Source organism: Emys orbicularis, chromosome 9 (assembly GCF_028017835.1).
Source record: "Emys orbicularis isolate rEmyOrb1 chromosome 9, rEmyOrb1.hap1, whole genome shotgun sequence".
Taxonomy (NCBI): Eukaryota; Metazoa; Chordata; order Testudines; family Emydidae; genus Emys; species Emys orbicularis.
Window position 1 is genome coordinate 68,653,379 of NC_088691.1, and position 15,322 is coordinate 68,668,700.

Consider the following 15,322-nt stretch of genomic DNA (forward strand, 5'->3'; position numbering starts at 1 on the left):
CCCACAGAGGTGCAGAGCTGCAGGGGTCCCCTCTGCCCCCCCACAGCAGCCAGGAGCTCTGGGGGTCCCCCCTGCCAGAGAGCAGCAGCAGTGGGGGTCCCCCTGCACCAGCCAGGAGCTCCAGGGGTCCCCCCTGCCAAAGAGCATCAGGGGTTCCCCCTGCCTGGAGCGGCACCGGGGAACCTTGCAGCTCCCATCCGGGGCTGGCTGAAGTCACGGAGGTCTTTGGAAGTCATGGAATCCATGACCTTCGTGACTAAATCGCAGCCTTATCTACTGGCCACACAGACAGGAATTCCTGTGAGGATCCAGCCATTGAACAAACAGCAGGAGGAGTGACGTGAACTAAGGGAATCCTGAGGGGTACAATGGCACCCAGGTCTTACAGGGTGACTGTACAAGAGGGACAAGTGATCTAAGGAACAGAAGACACTTACAAACCAGCAGACAACACCCAGAAAAAGCCTACAGAGATCACCACAGAACAGAGACAGAGAATCATCTGGAGGCCACCTCCACAAAGAGGGAGGAGACTCCACCAAGAGTTTGCTAGACTGGGAGAGGTCACTCCTAGTTTGGTCTCCTCAACAGGAAACCAGACCATCTGAAAGACTATTTAACCTGCTGCGTTTGTGGTAAAGACTAGACTCCCGCTCAGCTCTGTGCTAGCAGTCTTTGGCCAAAGGGACGAGGTGGGATCTGGGCATCAATTATTTGTTTTAATGTTGATATTAAACTGTCTAAACTAGGGAAGATGTATCATGAGTGGAACTGGAGTCAGAAGGCCCATGTTTCCTGAAGGGACTGTTATTGAGGGGACACTAGTGGAACAGGGAATGCAAGGAGTTAGGCTGGATTTAACTCAATACCATGATTAGAATAGCCCACAGGGTTTAATAAAGTTCCATGTATTCAGCTTAACCTGCATTCTGCTTCACTCTTTACTATGGAAAGAGAGAGGACCAAATTAAGGTAACCTTAGTTCTAGCACTTCCTATCTTGAGTGCCTCTCTTTGCAACCTAAATGTTTTAATTTACGGTTTATTTATTTAGTTTCCTAATATTTAAAAACACTAAAATAGGAATTCTATTGCCTGGAATCCAAACCTGGGTCACTAACTCTGTTTGGATCTTTACCTCCGCAGCACCGATCTCTGCCACGTGTGCTAACATAGTAATTGGGAACAGTAGTAGGCTGACTGCAGGGTAGATCAGGCACTAAAGCTGGCTGGGAACTCTTCAGCTTTTTTTCATTAGAAAATATTGATTTGTCAAAACAAACTTTTTTCAGACACTTACATTTGGACAAAATGTGTGTCAGGAAGGCTTCTCTGGTCCAAGATGGCATTTCAGAGAAAGAGACACCCCCACCCTTACAGAGCAGGGACTTGAACCCAGGTGAATGCCCTAGCCACTGGGCTATTGGCTGTTCTTGGAGGCTGTGTCTGTGAGACCAGACATTCCAACTTGGACCTGAGAAGTATTCCTGTTGAAACAGATTATTTATGTGAAAAGTTTCAGTTTAGACAAATCAGTCTAGTTTAATTTTTCATTGAAAAGAAAAGTGTCAAAAACTCAAGGGTTTTTCACAAAACTGCATTTTTGTTTTCTGGTCAGCCCTCACACACACCACCAGGGGGTTTCATGGTTATTTGCTGACACAGCAGAGGAATGTAGAGACTCTGGACATTGGGTGAAATTCCAGGTTTTGGTAGGGAGTGTGCTTTAGGTGTTAATATTTGTGCTTCTGTTTTTCCCTTTTCCTGTCTCCTAGCCATCCTCACACTCCTTGTCTCTCTCTCTCTCTCTCTCTCCTTCCTCCTCTCCCATGTCCTCCTCTCCACCCTCACCCGGCAGCATAAAGTACAGGAGAGTCTGCCTTAGGGTGACCAAAGAGCAAGTGTGAAAAATCGGGATGGAGATGGGGGGGTAATAGGCGCCTATATAAGAAAAAGGCCCAAATATCGGGACTGTCCCTATAAAATCAGGACATCTGGTCACCCTAGTCTACCTGCTCTCAGTTGCTGTGGCTAGCACCACAGCACCCTGTGGTAGGTAGGAAGATCAATTTCAGGGAAAGTTTGCTCAACCCACACTTTTAAGCAGATAGAATCTCCTTGGCAACTAATTTTTTTAAAACTCTCTAACAAGCCTCTACTGCCCATGTATGAATGGAGTTCTTTCAAGGGCTTCTAACTTGGCCAAATTTGGGCAGATTTTCATGGGACATGAAAAGATACATCCCTGACACGCTCCCCATCACCACATTTTGAGTTCTTGTTCCAGTGCATGGAGTTTCTAGACCCTGTCCAAAGAAATGGTTATGTAAGAATTTCACCTGGACATAACACTTTCTCTAGTCTGAACCATTTTAGCAGAAACTTTCCAAAAACATTCAGCCTGAGGCAGACACCTAGCATGGGAAACTTCAGCCTGAATAGTTAGTCTGGAAAATGTATAATTAACCGTAATGGGGGTCTTATCCTGGGAACTGTTAAGTAAACATAACTATAGTTATGATACCAGCTCCGCCTACAGTAAGACTTTCAGCTGTCCAGCATCTTTCTTGGCATTAGATATTTGATCTCAATGTTAAACAGCAAATTGTTTTGTAATCTACATAATAATTTATGCTTTTGAGCTGAAAGTCCTGGTTTTCTTAGCTCTAGCAATAGAGTCTCCTTTTTAAATCCAGAGGTCTGAGGTTTGATCCCAGCTGCAGATGACCTACCCGGGGTCATCTCATTACTCTTTCATGGTCATCACAGTGACTGGAGTCTCATATTGTAGGGGAGAGGATACAATTGATTTCTGCCTCCAAACTGCTGTACAATAGGATGAAGTTGATAAATGGCAGCAGCCCTCTTGTAGTAAGCACAAAGCAATGGTTTACTATAAGCTAGATTCAAACTTAATTTAACTTACTGTTATTGCTAGTCAAAGAATAAAGTCATGTGACAAATGTTAACTAAGCATCTGAAAATCCTTTGCACAAATTCCTAGCAGTGTCTCTCTAAGGCTTCAGTGTAAAGAATAAGTTGTCCTTCAATGTTGTTGACCTTCAGACCAGCCATCCTAAATTTTAATCATCCAAAGTACTTGGCAGACTCCAGCTAGGTCACCTAAACTATATTTCTATCATACATGTTTCCAGGATTTCAGACAGGTCTTTTTATATGTTTCCATACATATCTTCCCTCCTCAACTCACTGTTAAAAACAAGAAAACCCTTTGTAAATTTAACATTCTCTACCTCCTACCAAAAATCCTTTTAATTAACATGAATAGAAGCCAGGATGAATTCTGAAAGGTATTTATCTGCCAAGAGCTAAGTTCAGGGTACTGCGTTTCTGCTACAACTGTTGACCATTAGAACCGAATGATTTGGGGTGGGAGGTGGGAATAATAAATTTGCTGAAAAATACATTTTTCTTGAGCACCAAAGGAATTTGTCAAATAGATATGGCTGAAAAATGATTTTTTTAAGTCCAAATAGTTTTAATTTGCTAAAATGGTCAGTTTAAAAATTTAGTTAAATTAAAAAAAAAATTGAAAGATACCCAAAATGAAATGAAAAACTGAATTTTCTTTTTGGGTTGAGCAAAATGTTTCATTCAACCCCCAACTATTTGTTTTCATATTAGTGAGAAAAATAAATATATATTTGGTTTAACTGAACTGATTTTGGGGGGCTGGGGGCACTCCGGCTCTGAACTGAAAAAATCAGTTATTCACTCAGCGTTTGATAACACATCTCATAGCAAGTGTAGCAAATGGGGATCTTTATGCTGCCTAAGAATTTGAAGTCAATTGCATTAAACAGCATTATGAACTGCATTCAGTGTTCAATAGTCAGTGTTTCTCCTCCCCGGGCTAGGCTATCACTGGCACACAAAACTTTAGCATTGGCCGGTAAGCAAAGGAGAAACTGATTTTTTACATTTGTCTTAAAATGACTAGCTCTTAAGTCCTAAACATTCTGGTAACAGTTGAATTTTTACTTTGAAAGAACTTTTAAATTGTTGCAAATAGAACAATGCTTTGACATCTTGGGCATATCTAGACCCAAAACAACGTATGTGGCCGTAGAGTCACAGCTTTACAGGGTTGGCCAGACCACAAGGTGTGAGAGCCTACAGCACAACCCTGATTTTTTCTGAACCATGTGGTTAACCCTGAATGATGGGTATGTGCACTTCATTAAGGCCTGGTGCAACCCATTAGGCAACCTAGGCGGTCGCCTAGGGTGCTAGTATTTGGGGGGCGGCATTTCGTGTCCTTCGGCGGCAACCGGAGCTTTGGCTGCCCCGGTCGTCATCGGCATTTAGGCAGAGGGAGCTGGGATAGGGGGCGGCACGCAGGGGAACTCCCTGCCCCAGCTCACCTCTGCTCCGCCTCCTCCCCTGAGCACGCCGCCCCGCTCTGCTTCTCTCCCTCCCAGGCTTGCGGCGCGAGAAGTGGAGCGGCAACTGCGTGCTCAGGGAAGAGGTGGAGCAGAGGTAAGTTGGGGCGGGGAGCTGCCGCACGGCTCCCCGGGCGGAGCTGCTGGGGGGGGGGCGCGCCTCAGGGCAGACGGGGGGAGCTGCTGCTGCAGTGGGGGGCGCCTCAGGGCGGGGGGGGGAGCTGCTGCAGGGGGGCCCTCAGGGCAGAGGGGGGGCGGGGAGCTGCCGCGGGGCTTGGGGAAGGGGGGGGGGGGCGCGTGCAAGGTGGAAGTTTCACCTAGGGCGCGAAACATCTTTGCACCCACCCTGACTTCATTTGTGCTGATTGAATCTCAGTCACATGGAACATAAAGCTCTATTCTAGGCTGAAAAGGGAGTCTTATTCACAAAGGCATCAATGAGTCTGAATCAGACTCGCTCAATTTACAAGTAAACATGTTTCTGTTAGTTTGATTTCCAGATGAGTTTGCACTATGCTCTATTTCCCACACTGCTCATGTATAATTACCCATATCCCTGACACCTGGATGAGAAGTATTTTAGTTACATAGCTACATTACATCTTGTCACATCCTTGGTAAATCTTTGCCTGGTGGATGCTCATTAGGCTGCTGTGTTTGGGTCCTACCACATTGGACCCATGCACTTTTAGGCTTCCTGAGACTGAACAGAGTCTAGGAACTGCCTGTGATGTTGGGTTTCTAGGCACACACTCAGGGGACAGATCCTCCATCTAGCACCCTTTCACAGAGCTGAGACCCACAGTTCTGCTGCCTAGGCTCAGAGACTAGTGCTGGATTCCCCAGCAGCATAAGTATACCTTTCCCTAGTGCTCCAAGGTTTTGGGTTTACCAGTTACCTTTCCAAGAATATGTGATAGTTGAAGCATATAACACAGAGACTTTGTAAAGGCCCTATCACAATTAGCACAATAAATATATAGATCTAGACAAAACACCTGTATGCATTTATCTCAATTTCCTCACCACCCTTCAGCATTTTTTGGGCTCAGGTCAGAATCTTTTAAAGGGTCCAGCATCTTTCCTCTCACCCTTTCCTCCTGCATATAGCTTCTCCTTTGGAACATGGACTCTCCTCTCACTCCTGTAAGCCAGCTTTCTGCTTCTAGTCTGTTCTCCCTCTTTCTAAAATGGCTAGTGGGAGACCCCTTTCTTCTCTTATAACCTCCAGTCCCTTTGTCAGGTGACCTGCTGATCAGCCTTTTCAGGTGGTCAGTCTCCATCAGGCAATTTGTTGCTTAGTTATCAGCACACCTGGGCTGACTAGTTTTTCTGGGTGGTAGCCAACTCTTTGTCCAAGGAGGATTCTACGTGAATAAAGGATCATCAAGGTTTAGCAACCCTCATTGTTAGTCCTGTGTCACTACCTCTTGGAATTTCAGTCTAACATGGAATTTAGAAGACAAGAGAGAAGGGAGACAAGCTCATTATTCAAAATGGAGTTTATAGACTGATAAAGTTATATATGCAGAGTTCAGAATCCTCAACAGGAATTCATAAGTTGTATATAGATTTCCCAAATCATGATACACCTTAATAAACTACATCTATAATGCATTTCAGATGGGTTACAGTCATGGATAGCAGATATTTTCTCCTCGCTCCCATGGAAAAAGAAAGACTTTTTATTTTGAAGGGGGGAAACTATCAAATTGTCATTACCAATAGCTGCCTTCATTTCATTTATAATCCTTTAATTTAGGGAGAAAATATTGAATGAACAGGGACAAAAATAATATTTGATCTATAATTATAGACTACTGACATATTTTACCATTTGCACACAAAAGTGTGTCCTGATAGCCTATAATAATGGTTTGAATGTGGCTCTGCTGGAATTTGTTTTGTCACTATCCTTTCCCTGCAGGTTTCTGCCACGGTTTCTGGCTAGCAGCAGAATTTAGTAACATTATACTGAAGGGTAAGATGTTCCACTGGAACATCAACATATCAGTGTAGCTACCTGGTGTTGCATTGCAGCCAGAAATAGATGTACATTTTCCCCACTCCTACCTGCCAGTGAATTAGGAAGGACTCAAGTGGTTAATTGGTTCCTATTTAAATATTCTAAGAATGTGGGTAACTTAACCAGAGCTACATGTTCAGGTAACACTGCATCTTATGAATGTGCAATTTTGTTTTCTGAGTTGATATTTTTCGGATGGAACTATGTGTCTTTTGTGTTTGTAAATGTCCTGGGGTATTATACACAAACACTTTCCAAAAATGTTCTTAAAATTCCCATTTCCACTACACTCTTGTGCATGGTATTTGTGCAAAACCGATTGTAACTTAGCTGGATGCCTCTCCCTCCCTGAGCCAAGCGGGCTGTGGCCTAAATTATTAAACATACCTCATAGAATATTAAAGACATCAAATCACTTCAGTAGGTTAAGTACAAACAATTTTTAGACTATCTCAGGAGACTCACAAATTATTTAAATGAGCTATTCTTAATAAGAGGTTGGAGGGATAAACTGCTATAAACATGAGAGAATGTCAAATGTTCACAGAAATTAATTGCAATAACTTTCTGCATAAAGTAGTGATTCAAGTGCTTCAGCTATCTTTAAATGTGATTAACTCCCACAGAAATCCCATGCCAGGGTTAGACTGGGGGTAGAAAGGAGACTGTGCTCTACCAAAGCTTCTGCCATGATCCCAGCTTTATTTTGAAATGATTGTCAAGAAATTGTAAATGTTATCATAGTTAGCACCCTGTGGAAACGAATGTGAGAAGGTTCCACCTCTTAAAGGGACTGATCTAATTTTGCTTAGGGCCTCCCATGCTCAGAGTATTTCATAACCATAAGGGGTAGAAACTATTTTTTTAAAAAGCTTAACCTATGCTGAAACTGCTGGGGCCACCAGAGAAGTACCGATAAAGTATTAATGAAGTGATAAATTGCTGATAAAGCTCAAAACTTGTTCATGTCTACTGCTACTCATGAAAGACCATGTTATTGTAAGCTACCATTTCCCTAGGAAACAAACAGGTGTGGATGCCAGAACTATCACACACACTTTTTTCTTAAAATGTTTATCTAAATAAAGGAAAGTAACAAACAGTGCAGATGATGAATAAACCTCCAGAGTAACAAGTTCCCATACCCTATGCTACTCTATCTTAAAATGTGTTAGTCAGAATGTGTGTGAGAAAGATAATGACATAATAAATACCTCAAGCAGATTCTACTGGGGATGAGCAAATAATAATGAAAAAAAAAAAAAAACCCAAATCCCCAGATGGGTCCATTTCAAATCCTGAAAAGTCAATAAAACCAACAGTTTTCACAGAACTGTTTCCATTTTGGGGCCAGTTCTGTTTTTAAATAACTTCTAATTACAATAGTCTTTATCTGATTTCTTAAGAATAGAATAATTGACCTTGGGAGTGTGCCATTCATTTTCGATTTAAGACACATGAGCACATAATTCCTAACACAAAGATTGTTGCTTAATTGGAAAATTAGCACACTAAGGAGTGAGCATTCTTTTGGGATAAGCATAAGTATGTCCAAATATGGTTTAATGATATTAGACACAAAGCACCATAGTTGCTAATTAGTCCATGTTGTGTTCTAATTGGCATACTAGACTCAAGATATTTAGCATGATTCTTCCTTAATTCACTCAGTGCCACAGAACTGCTAAGTTTACTTATAGAGATGTCTGTTACGAATATATGACCTCTAATACTAATACATGGGGGAATAAGTCCATCAAATTGGTGTTTCAAGAACACTGACTTCTTTTTTTCTGTCTCTTGTCTATCTAAAGTGAATTTAAATAAATTATCTTTTCTTTGGCTAGCTAGGTGAATGGATGTGGTTTCTTTAGGTGTCTTGCTACTATCATCCTCAGATAATTACTAAAAGAATTACAGCTGCATGACGTTCCAGGCAATCCACACCAGTGAGGGCCTGATTCACCACTTGCCCTGCAACCTGAGGTGCCTCCCACTGCTTTGCTGTTGTAGTTCCCAACGTGCATGCAGGTCACACTCTGAGTGTCTGCGTGTAGTCATAGCCCTGGTCCAGAAGCTCTGACTCCAGCAGCCTGTCAGTAAACACCAGCCACACTCTGGCTTCCATCAGCTTTGGTTACTACTTGCAAGTGACACCCCCCCCCCCCCCCGCACACTCCCAGTCCCAGATTTCCCCCCAAAACAGTGTATGTTTTGCACTGTCCAACCCTCTCCTGGACAGTCCAGTTATGTTAGGTTCCTTGCCCCTTTAAGGGGGTCAACATACAACAGTCTGCTACCTTAAATGAAGTTATCCGAACAAGTCACAACACTGGATTAGTTTTAATAAAAGAATAAAACAAGTTCATTTATTTACAGAGAGAGAGATTTCAAGTGAGTAAAAGTAATGAGGCATTAAAGTCAGAAATGGTTACAAGGAAAATAAAGATTAAAGTATTTCTAAACTTAACAATCTAGACATGGTTCAAGTAACCACATGTTTCCAGTAACTTTGCTGACCAAACTCTCAGGCTAGGATTGCTCCCAAAGTCTAATGGTTGTTTCTTATGTCTTCTGAGGAGAAGAGAGAGCTATGGATAGGGAGAGAGAACTTGGCGTGGTTTTTCCTCTCACTTTTCTAGTCCAGTCCATCTTTGAGATGCATTTTCCTGAAGGTTACCCCTCAAAGCAAAGTTTATTCAAACAGAAAAGAGGGCAACATGGTTTTTGGTAGTGAAAGAGGATGCATGGTGTTTCTTCTTACCTCTGTTTGCTGAAATGCAGATTTTCCTAGTTTCCTGTCGTCCCCCTCTCACTGTCCAAGGACTCCGTTTGCAACTTTATGTAAATTGAGGTAAACACACACTCCCTTGTTTAATGCCAGCTTTGACCAGTTCTGCCTCCTGGGGGTTATGTGGTTTTGAACATGTGCCACCAACATCATTCCGAGAGAATTAATAACTTTACATATAACATTGCTACACACATTTCATCATGATATTATTGACCACTGAGTTAATTAGTTTTCAAAAAATACCTCACAAGGCCTATTTTATACAAAGACTATAACAATAGAGTGTAGGGTGTGAATATAGGGGTGCATTCAGTCACAGACTGATATTTTCAAAGCAGACTAAGGGATTTGGCCGCCTAATTCCTTTTTTAAATGAATGGGAATTGGATGTCCAGATTCCGTAGGAGCTTTAAAAATCTCAGCCCAAACACGATCGAGAAGGTGCATCTTTGCCAGAGTTGAATTTTGAACTGCTCCCTAGTTTCCAGTTGTTTAATCTGTGGGGTCTTAGCTATGGCCATGGTATAGGCTTGTAACCTAAACTACTTACTGTCCACAAACATCATCTTCCACAAACCATCTGTGTGCCAAGAACCTCTCACACAGAGTAGGAGCATAGTGGTTACAGGTATCTCCTGAGTCTGGCATGTACTTTCTAGTTCACCAAAGAGGGTCATGTGGGGTCTCTAAAAAATTCTTGTCATACTGATCCTCATAATCGTTGTGTGATATATGTATGGATATTTGAGTTGTGTATATGTACTAAAAATATTCTTTAAAGTATCTTACCAACCACAGAGAAAAACAGGTTTCTTCCAGATAGGAAGTAAGAGGTATATCTCTCTTCAAATGTAAAGTAAGCTTTGTAAAGTTACACAATGGGGACTCATTTGCATACAAAGTCAACAGGAGGATATGAAATCAACAGAAAAAAATGAGTGATGGGTTCTGCTGTCTCTGAGGACAGACAGTGAACTCTGGTGATAAAAGTAGAGGGCAAGGAGATACCCCTTAATCCTGCACCAAGGAAGTAAAGGGACAGCGCATGTACGTTCATGAAAATGGGATCCCAACCAGCCTTGGTTGCAAATGCTGCAAAGGACATTTGGGATGAGATAAGCGTCTTTAAACAAAATGATTCCCCTTTTAAAATAAAGCTTAGTCTCTAAGAATCATACTATGATTTTACTTTATATGTAACCCTTCTGTTTCCACTATCCTTACTCACTATGTCTTAAATCTTAATCTTTGATAATAAACTTATAAATATAAGTCAGTGCTGTGGTACTGTACAAGGAGCTGACCCTGAATTGGATCGTTCAAGCTGATGTGTACATGGTTCCCCTGATGACAGCTAACCTGGTAATTCTGTGAGTGTTCAGTAGCTAAGAAACAGAATACTACAGAAGTATGCTTCAAAGGAACTTGGGGACTGAGGTGCACCTATTATTAACCTTCAAGGCAAAGTAGGGGCTGGCATAGCCACAAGGAGAGTGCTTGGGTGGCTGACAGATTAGAGGTTGGAGCTGTTCCACTTTGTGTAAATAATTATTCATTGAGCCAAAGAGAGGTTGACTAGCCCAGTGATTAGGACACTTATGTGGGATGTGGGAGACCCAGATTCAATAAATGAATAGAAAGTGGAACGGCTCCAAACAGGAGAGATTGAGAGAGACCTACCCCAGAAAAGCCAATAGGCCTCACCTCAAGTGAGTGCTCTAACCACTGGGCTATTGACTATTCTGGGGTCGGTCTTTGTTTTTCTCCCTCCCTGTATCTGAGAAACCTTTCCCAATGAAAGTTTCATCGAAACTAGTATGTTTCTGCAAAATCTTTGGTTTCAACAAATCAGCATTTTCTGATGAAAAATCATTTCATTAGAAACCTCCCAATTAATTCTACTATTGAAAAATTATTTAGCTTTCGCCACCATCAGAAAACTGATCCTCATACCATTTCACAACTACACGGATGTTTATGCCTACTTTCTGTAGGTGGGTGATGGCTGCTCAGACATAATTGATCAATCCTTTAACATAAGCTGAGTTCAGCTGCACAGATATAGCGTCTACTCCCTTGCCCAACTCCATTTACGCAATGTGTAGTGACTTGACTCAATCTTAATAGATAAAAGGCACACAGACACGATCTCCCTTCTGAAATCTAATTTCTCTCCAGTCAGGAAAGAGATTTTTAACCCAGCTCTGCACATCTTTGCCTGCTCAGTCTGTGCATTTCCCTGATGTAACTTTTTAAAAAAAGTATCACCCACACCTGACACTTGACCATTATTCTGCTCTAATGAATCTGTGCATCCATCTGTTTTTTATGCTAATTCTCTCCTTTACAAGTCTGAAGTCTCCAGACTACACTGTCCACTGTCTTATTTCCAGAGTTTTGCAGTGTGGTTAGTTTGTCAGTTTCCCACAGAGTTAGCGGTGAGAGACATCATGGACTGAGTTTGAGGAAGTATCAGGGGCTTCCCCTAGTGGACCTCTCCCTTCCAGTGGATTGTATCTTCATGCAGTGGGAATAGTGTGACTATTTCAGATCCACTAATAGATCATCAATTTAGTCCTCAGTTTGTTTTCTGGAAGCTAGTTTTGGTGACAAATGTCAGGGGCTTTGGATGCTGTGTGTGACATATGTAATGCTTTGGGAATATGAAATATTCAGCGATTATGTGGAGAGATGTAACAGATGTTATATTTAAAGACTACTGTATCAAATTTATAAAAGTTATGTGTATCTTTATGGGCTTGTCAGTGATTGTATTGTCAGTGGGTGAGCTAAAGCTAAACAGTGCTTCTGTAGGAGCTAAAGACAACAAGGAATAATTAATGCAAATCCCAACTATGGAAAAAATACAGGTAATACACCTGTGGAAGTTTTATGCTTAGGGAGAATATCATATACTGGTGTGACCTGGGTCAAGAAGTCAAGCAGACAAAGGACTAGAAACTGTGTAAAGCGACTGCCCTGACCTAGGGAGGGAGGTCAGTTAGGCTACGTCTTCACTACGGGGGGGGTCGATTTAAGATATGCAAATTCAGCTACGCGAATAGCGTAGCTGAATTCGACGTATCGCAGCCGACTTACCCCGCTGTAAGGACGGTGGCAAAATCGACCTCCGCGGCTTCCCGTCGACAGCGCTTACTCCCACCTCCGCTGGTGGAGTAAGAGCGTCGATTCGGGGATCGATTGTCGCGTCCCAACGAGATGCGATAATTCGATCCCCGAGAGGTCGATTTCTACCCGCCGATTCAGGCGGGTAGTGTAGACCTAGCCTTACACTTAATGCAAGAACTGACATAAGATTGTGACCAAGTAACAGGCCCTGTAACAGAGCCTGTAGTACTATACGTCCAATCAGGGTCTCCATGTGGAAGATGGGTGATGACCTGATAAGTTAGACCTACATGTGAGCTGTTTATTATAGGTTTTCTCTGTTATGACAGAGGGGCACCCAAACCCAATTTGAATGGTGGTGTGACCCAGTGTGTCAGGTCACAATGCCACTTACTCAAATTTGGCCCAGCTGCCCCACTATCATAATGGAGAGCTGGTTGGACCAATTTCTGCTGCCCTAGGCCTATGGGAGGGGAGTGGCACACTGACATTTTGCCTAGGGCGGTAGATTGTCTTGAGCAGCCACACCTCAGCCAGCACTCTCCAGACCCAGAACTGTGCAGTAGAGACCCCCCATTCTGGGGAAACTAGCAGTCAGGTGGGGCCTACCCCTCTCTCCCCTCCTCCCTCACCACATGGTCTTAGGGGGGGGAAATGCAGAGAGGAGCTAGGCAGAGACTCCAGCAGGTAGGAGCAGCTGCACAAGCAGCCAAAGCAGGAACCTTTGGACATTCAGAGCACTTCAGTTTTGACTGGGCATTCTCTGCCCTGCACTGATTGGCTGTTTACTCCAACTCTCCCCCCTGTCCCCGCAAAGCCTCTTCATCTCAGCTTCACTCCCCATCTGCCCCTCTTCTCTCCTACCACCCTCTCAGCTCCCTTCCCTTCAGCATCACCCCCTCTCCCATTACTTTTCTTTCCATTTAGCTGATCTTTCCCCCCCCCCCCCCCATGGTGGAACTAATAGGACACTTGGCATCACATTGTTCACTCTGCTTGTCTGTTTTATCCCTTTCCCCACCCTGTCTCTCTCTGGTCGAGTTAGATTGTAAGCTCTTCAGGGCAGAGACCATCTGCAACTCCATGTTCGTACAGCACCTAGCACAATGGGGCCCATTCATGGTTGGTCCTTAGGCACTACCGCAATAAACAAACATTAAAGATGTACATCTTCAAAGGGCAATTACAGGTAATAACCTGTTATAAGAGATGGGTGCTCTGGAAGGTTTTGTTCTGTAGAATCATGTTGCGTATTGACATACAAAAAGTAGGAGAGGGATGAAAAATTGGAAGTATTAAAGCACATAATATTTCTTACCCTTGATTCACGGATACCCACCTCATTTTGCAATCTGCTCATGCAGCCCTTTTAAAAGTTGAATCAAGTTAAATTTAAGCAATTTAGCTTATAAATTACCTCTGTCATGAAGCGTAGCATTTATTGAGTTTTTAAAAGGTTATGTCAGTCTTCTTGTCCCACTGCAGTGACTCGGCAGCACCTCACATGGTGAAGAGGATATGCTGTTTCTACAGTTGCTTAATCCCCACATTGAGATAGAGGCAGAGTTTGTGGCCCTCTGGATAAGAGAGTTAGGGAAAAAATTGAGGTTTAAAGTAAAAAATGGTTTTTAAAGGAAGGATGAAGCAAGTGACATGCCACTTGCTATCCTAGGGCAAATTTCAGGACGTCTAAAGGCAACTGGTAATCCAGTCTCCCTAGCCAGTGACGCAAATCTCAAAAACACAAGTTGCTTTATTTACTATTCTATTTGATTTTGGGGTTTTGCTTTGTCTCATCACATTCTTCTGTCAAGAGCAATAGTTCTTCCTTTTATCTAAAGCTGCATAAGCTCCCTAAATTTAGGGCCAGGAGGGTTCCACATCTGACCCTCCAAAACAGAGACTAGTCCAGGTCTGAACCTTTGCGCATGCATGTGTGTGTCTGTCTTCCTGTATATCATAGATTTGTCATAACTGATTGGGGGAGGAGGGGAAACACATTTAATCTATGTATCACTTAGTTATAAAATTCACTTTTATATGAAAAACTAAACCTACAGTTCTTGAGTCTCACTGCAACAAATTACTGTCTGAATCGCAAACTGGTTTGTAGCCCTAGTTGTTTAAATTGCACTGCTAACAACTTAATTCAATAAGTTCACTGAAACATGCTAAAAACATTTCACTTTCAGGATTGTGCACAGAAGTATGTTGTGAAGAATTATTTCTACTACTACCTGTTCAAGTTTTCATCTGCCTTGGGTGAAGAGATTTTTTACATCACATTCCTTCCATTCACCTACTGGAACATCAATCACGATGTGTCGAGGAGGCTGATAATGATGTGGTGTGTAAGTATGGGTGTGATTATTAAAACATTTATTAATTCCATTACTGTAACACCATAATAATCAACTTCTTCTGGCTTTTGATTGTCTTGTTTTTATCAAAAACTAAAGTAAGATGAATTGTGCTTCCAGAAGCACAAGTGTAATTTTTCAAACTAATTTTACAAAGGGATTTTATTTACACTGTTTCAAAGACACATAATCAACCTTGTATCACTCCTTTTTGGAAGTACAGTTGCACTTGCAACTGGGAAGAGAGGTGACCACAAGTTATGAATAAAACATTGAGTGCATCCACTCTCCCTACCCCCAAAGTGGCAAGGAGAGGTCTAAAATATTTGGCTATTTCTCTCTACCCCAAGCCCCCACTATGCTATTGATGTTAATTTAAAACTTGAAATTATCATTTGGATTTCATTTTAATATTGCTCTTCTTAATTTGTTCTGATTCTAGCTATAGATAAAGCCATATCTGATGTCTCAATTTTAAGTTAGTGGTCACCACAGTCACCAACAGCCCATTGCAAATTATTTGTGTTTTGGCCAGAGTGACAGCGATAAATACTTCTGTGCTCATATATGGCTGCAAATTTTAATCAAAAACCACAAAGAGTGAAGACCTA

At 42.3% G+C, this 15,322-nt stretch overlaps 1 protein-coding gene across 1 annotated transcript in view; it reads left to right on the forward strand.

Moving 5' to 3' along the window:
* SGPP2 (sphingosine-1-phosphate phosphatase 2) overlaps positions 1–15,322 on the forward strand; it is a 71,282-nt gene that overhangs the window by 14,363 nt on the left and 41,597 nt on the right. The window contains exon 2 of the mRNA XM_065411356.1: positions 14,544–14,702. Coding sequence (XP_065267428.1) covers positions 14,544–14,702 — 159 coding nt within the window. The remainder of the gene's footprint in view (positions 1–14,543; positions 14,703–15,322) is intronic.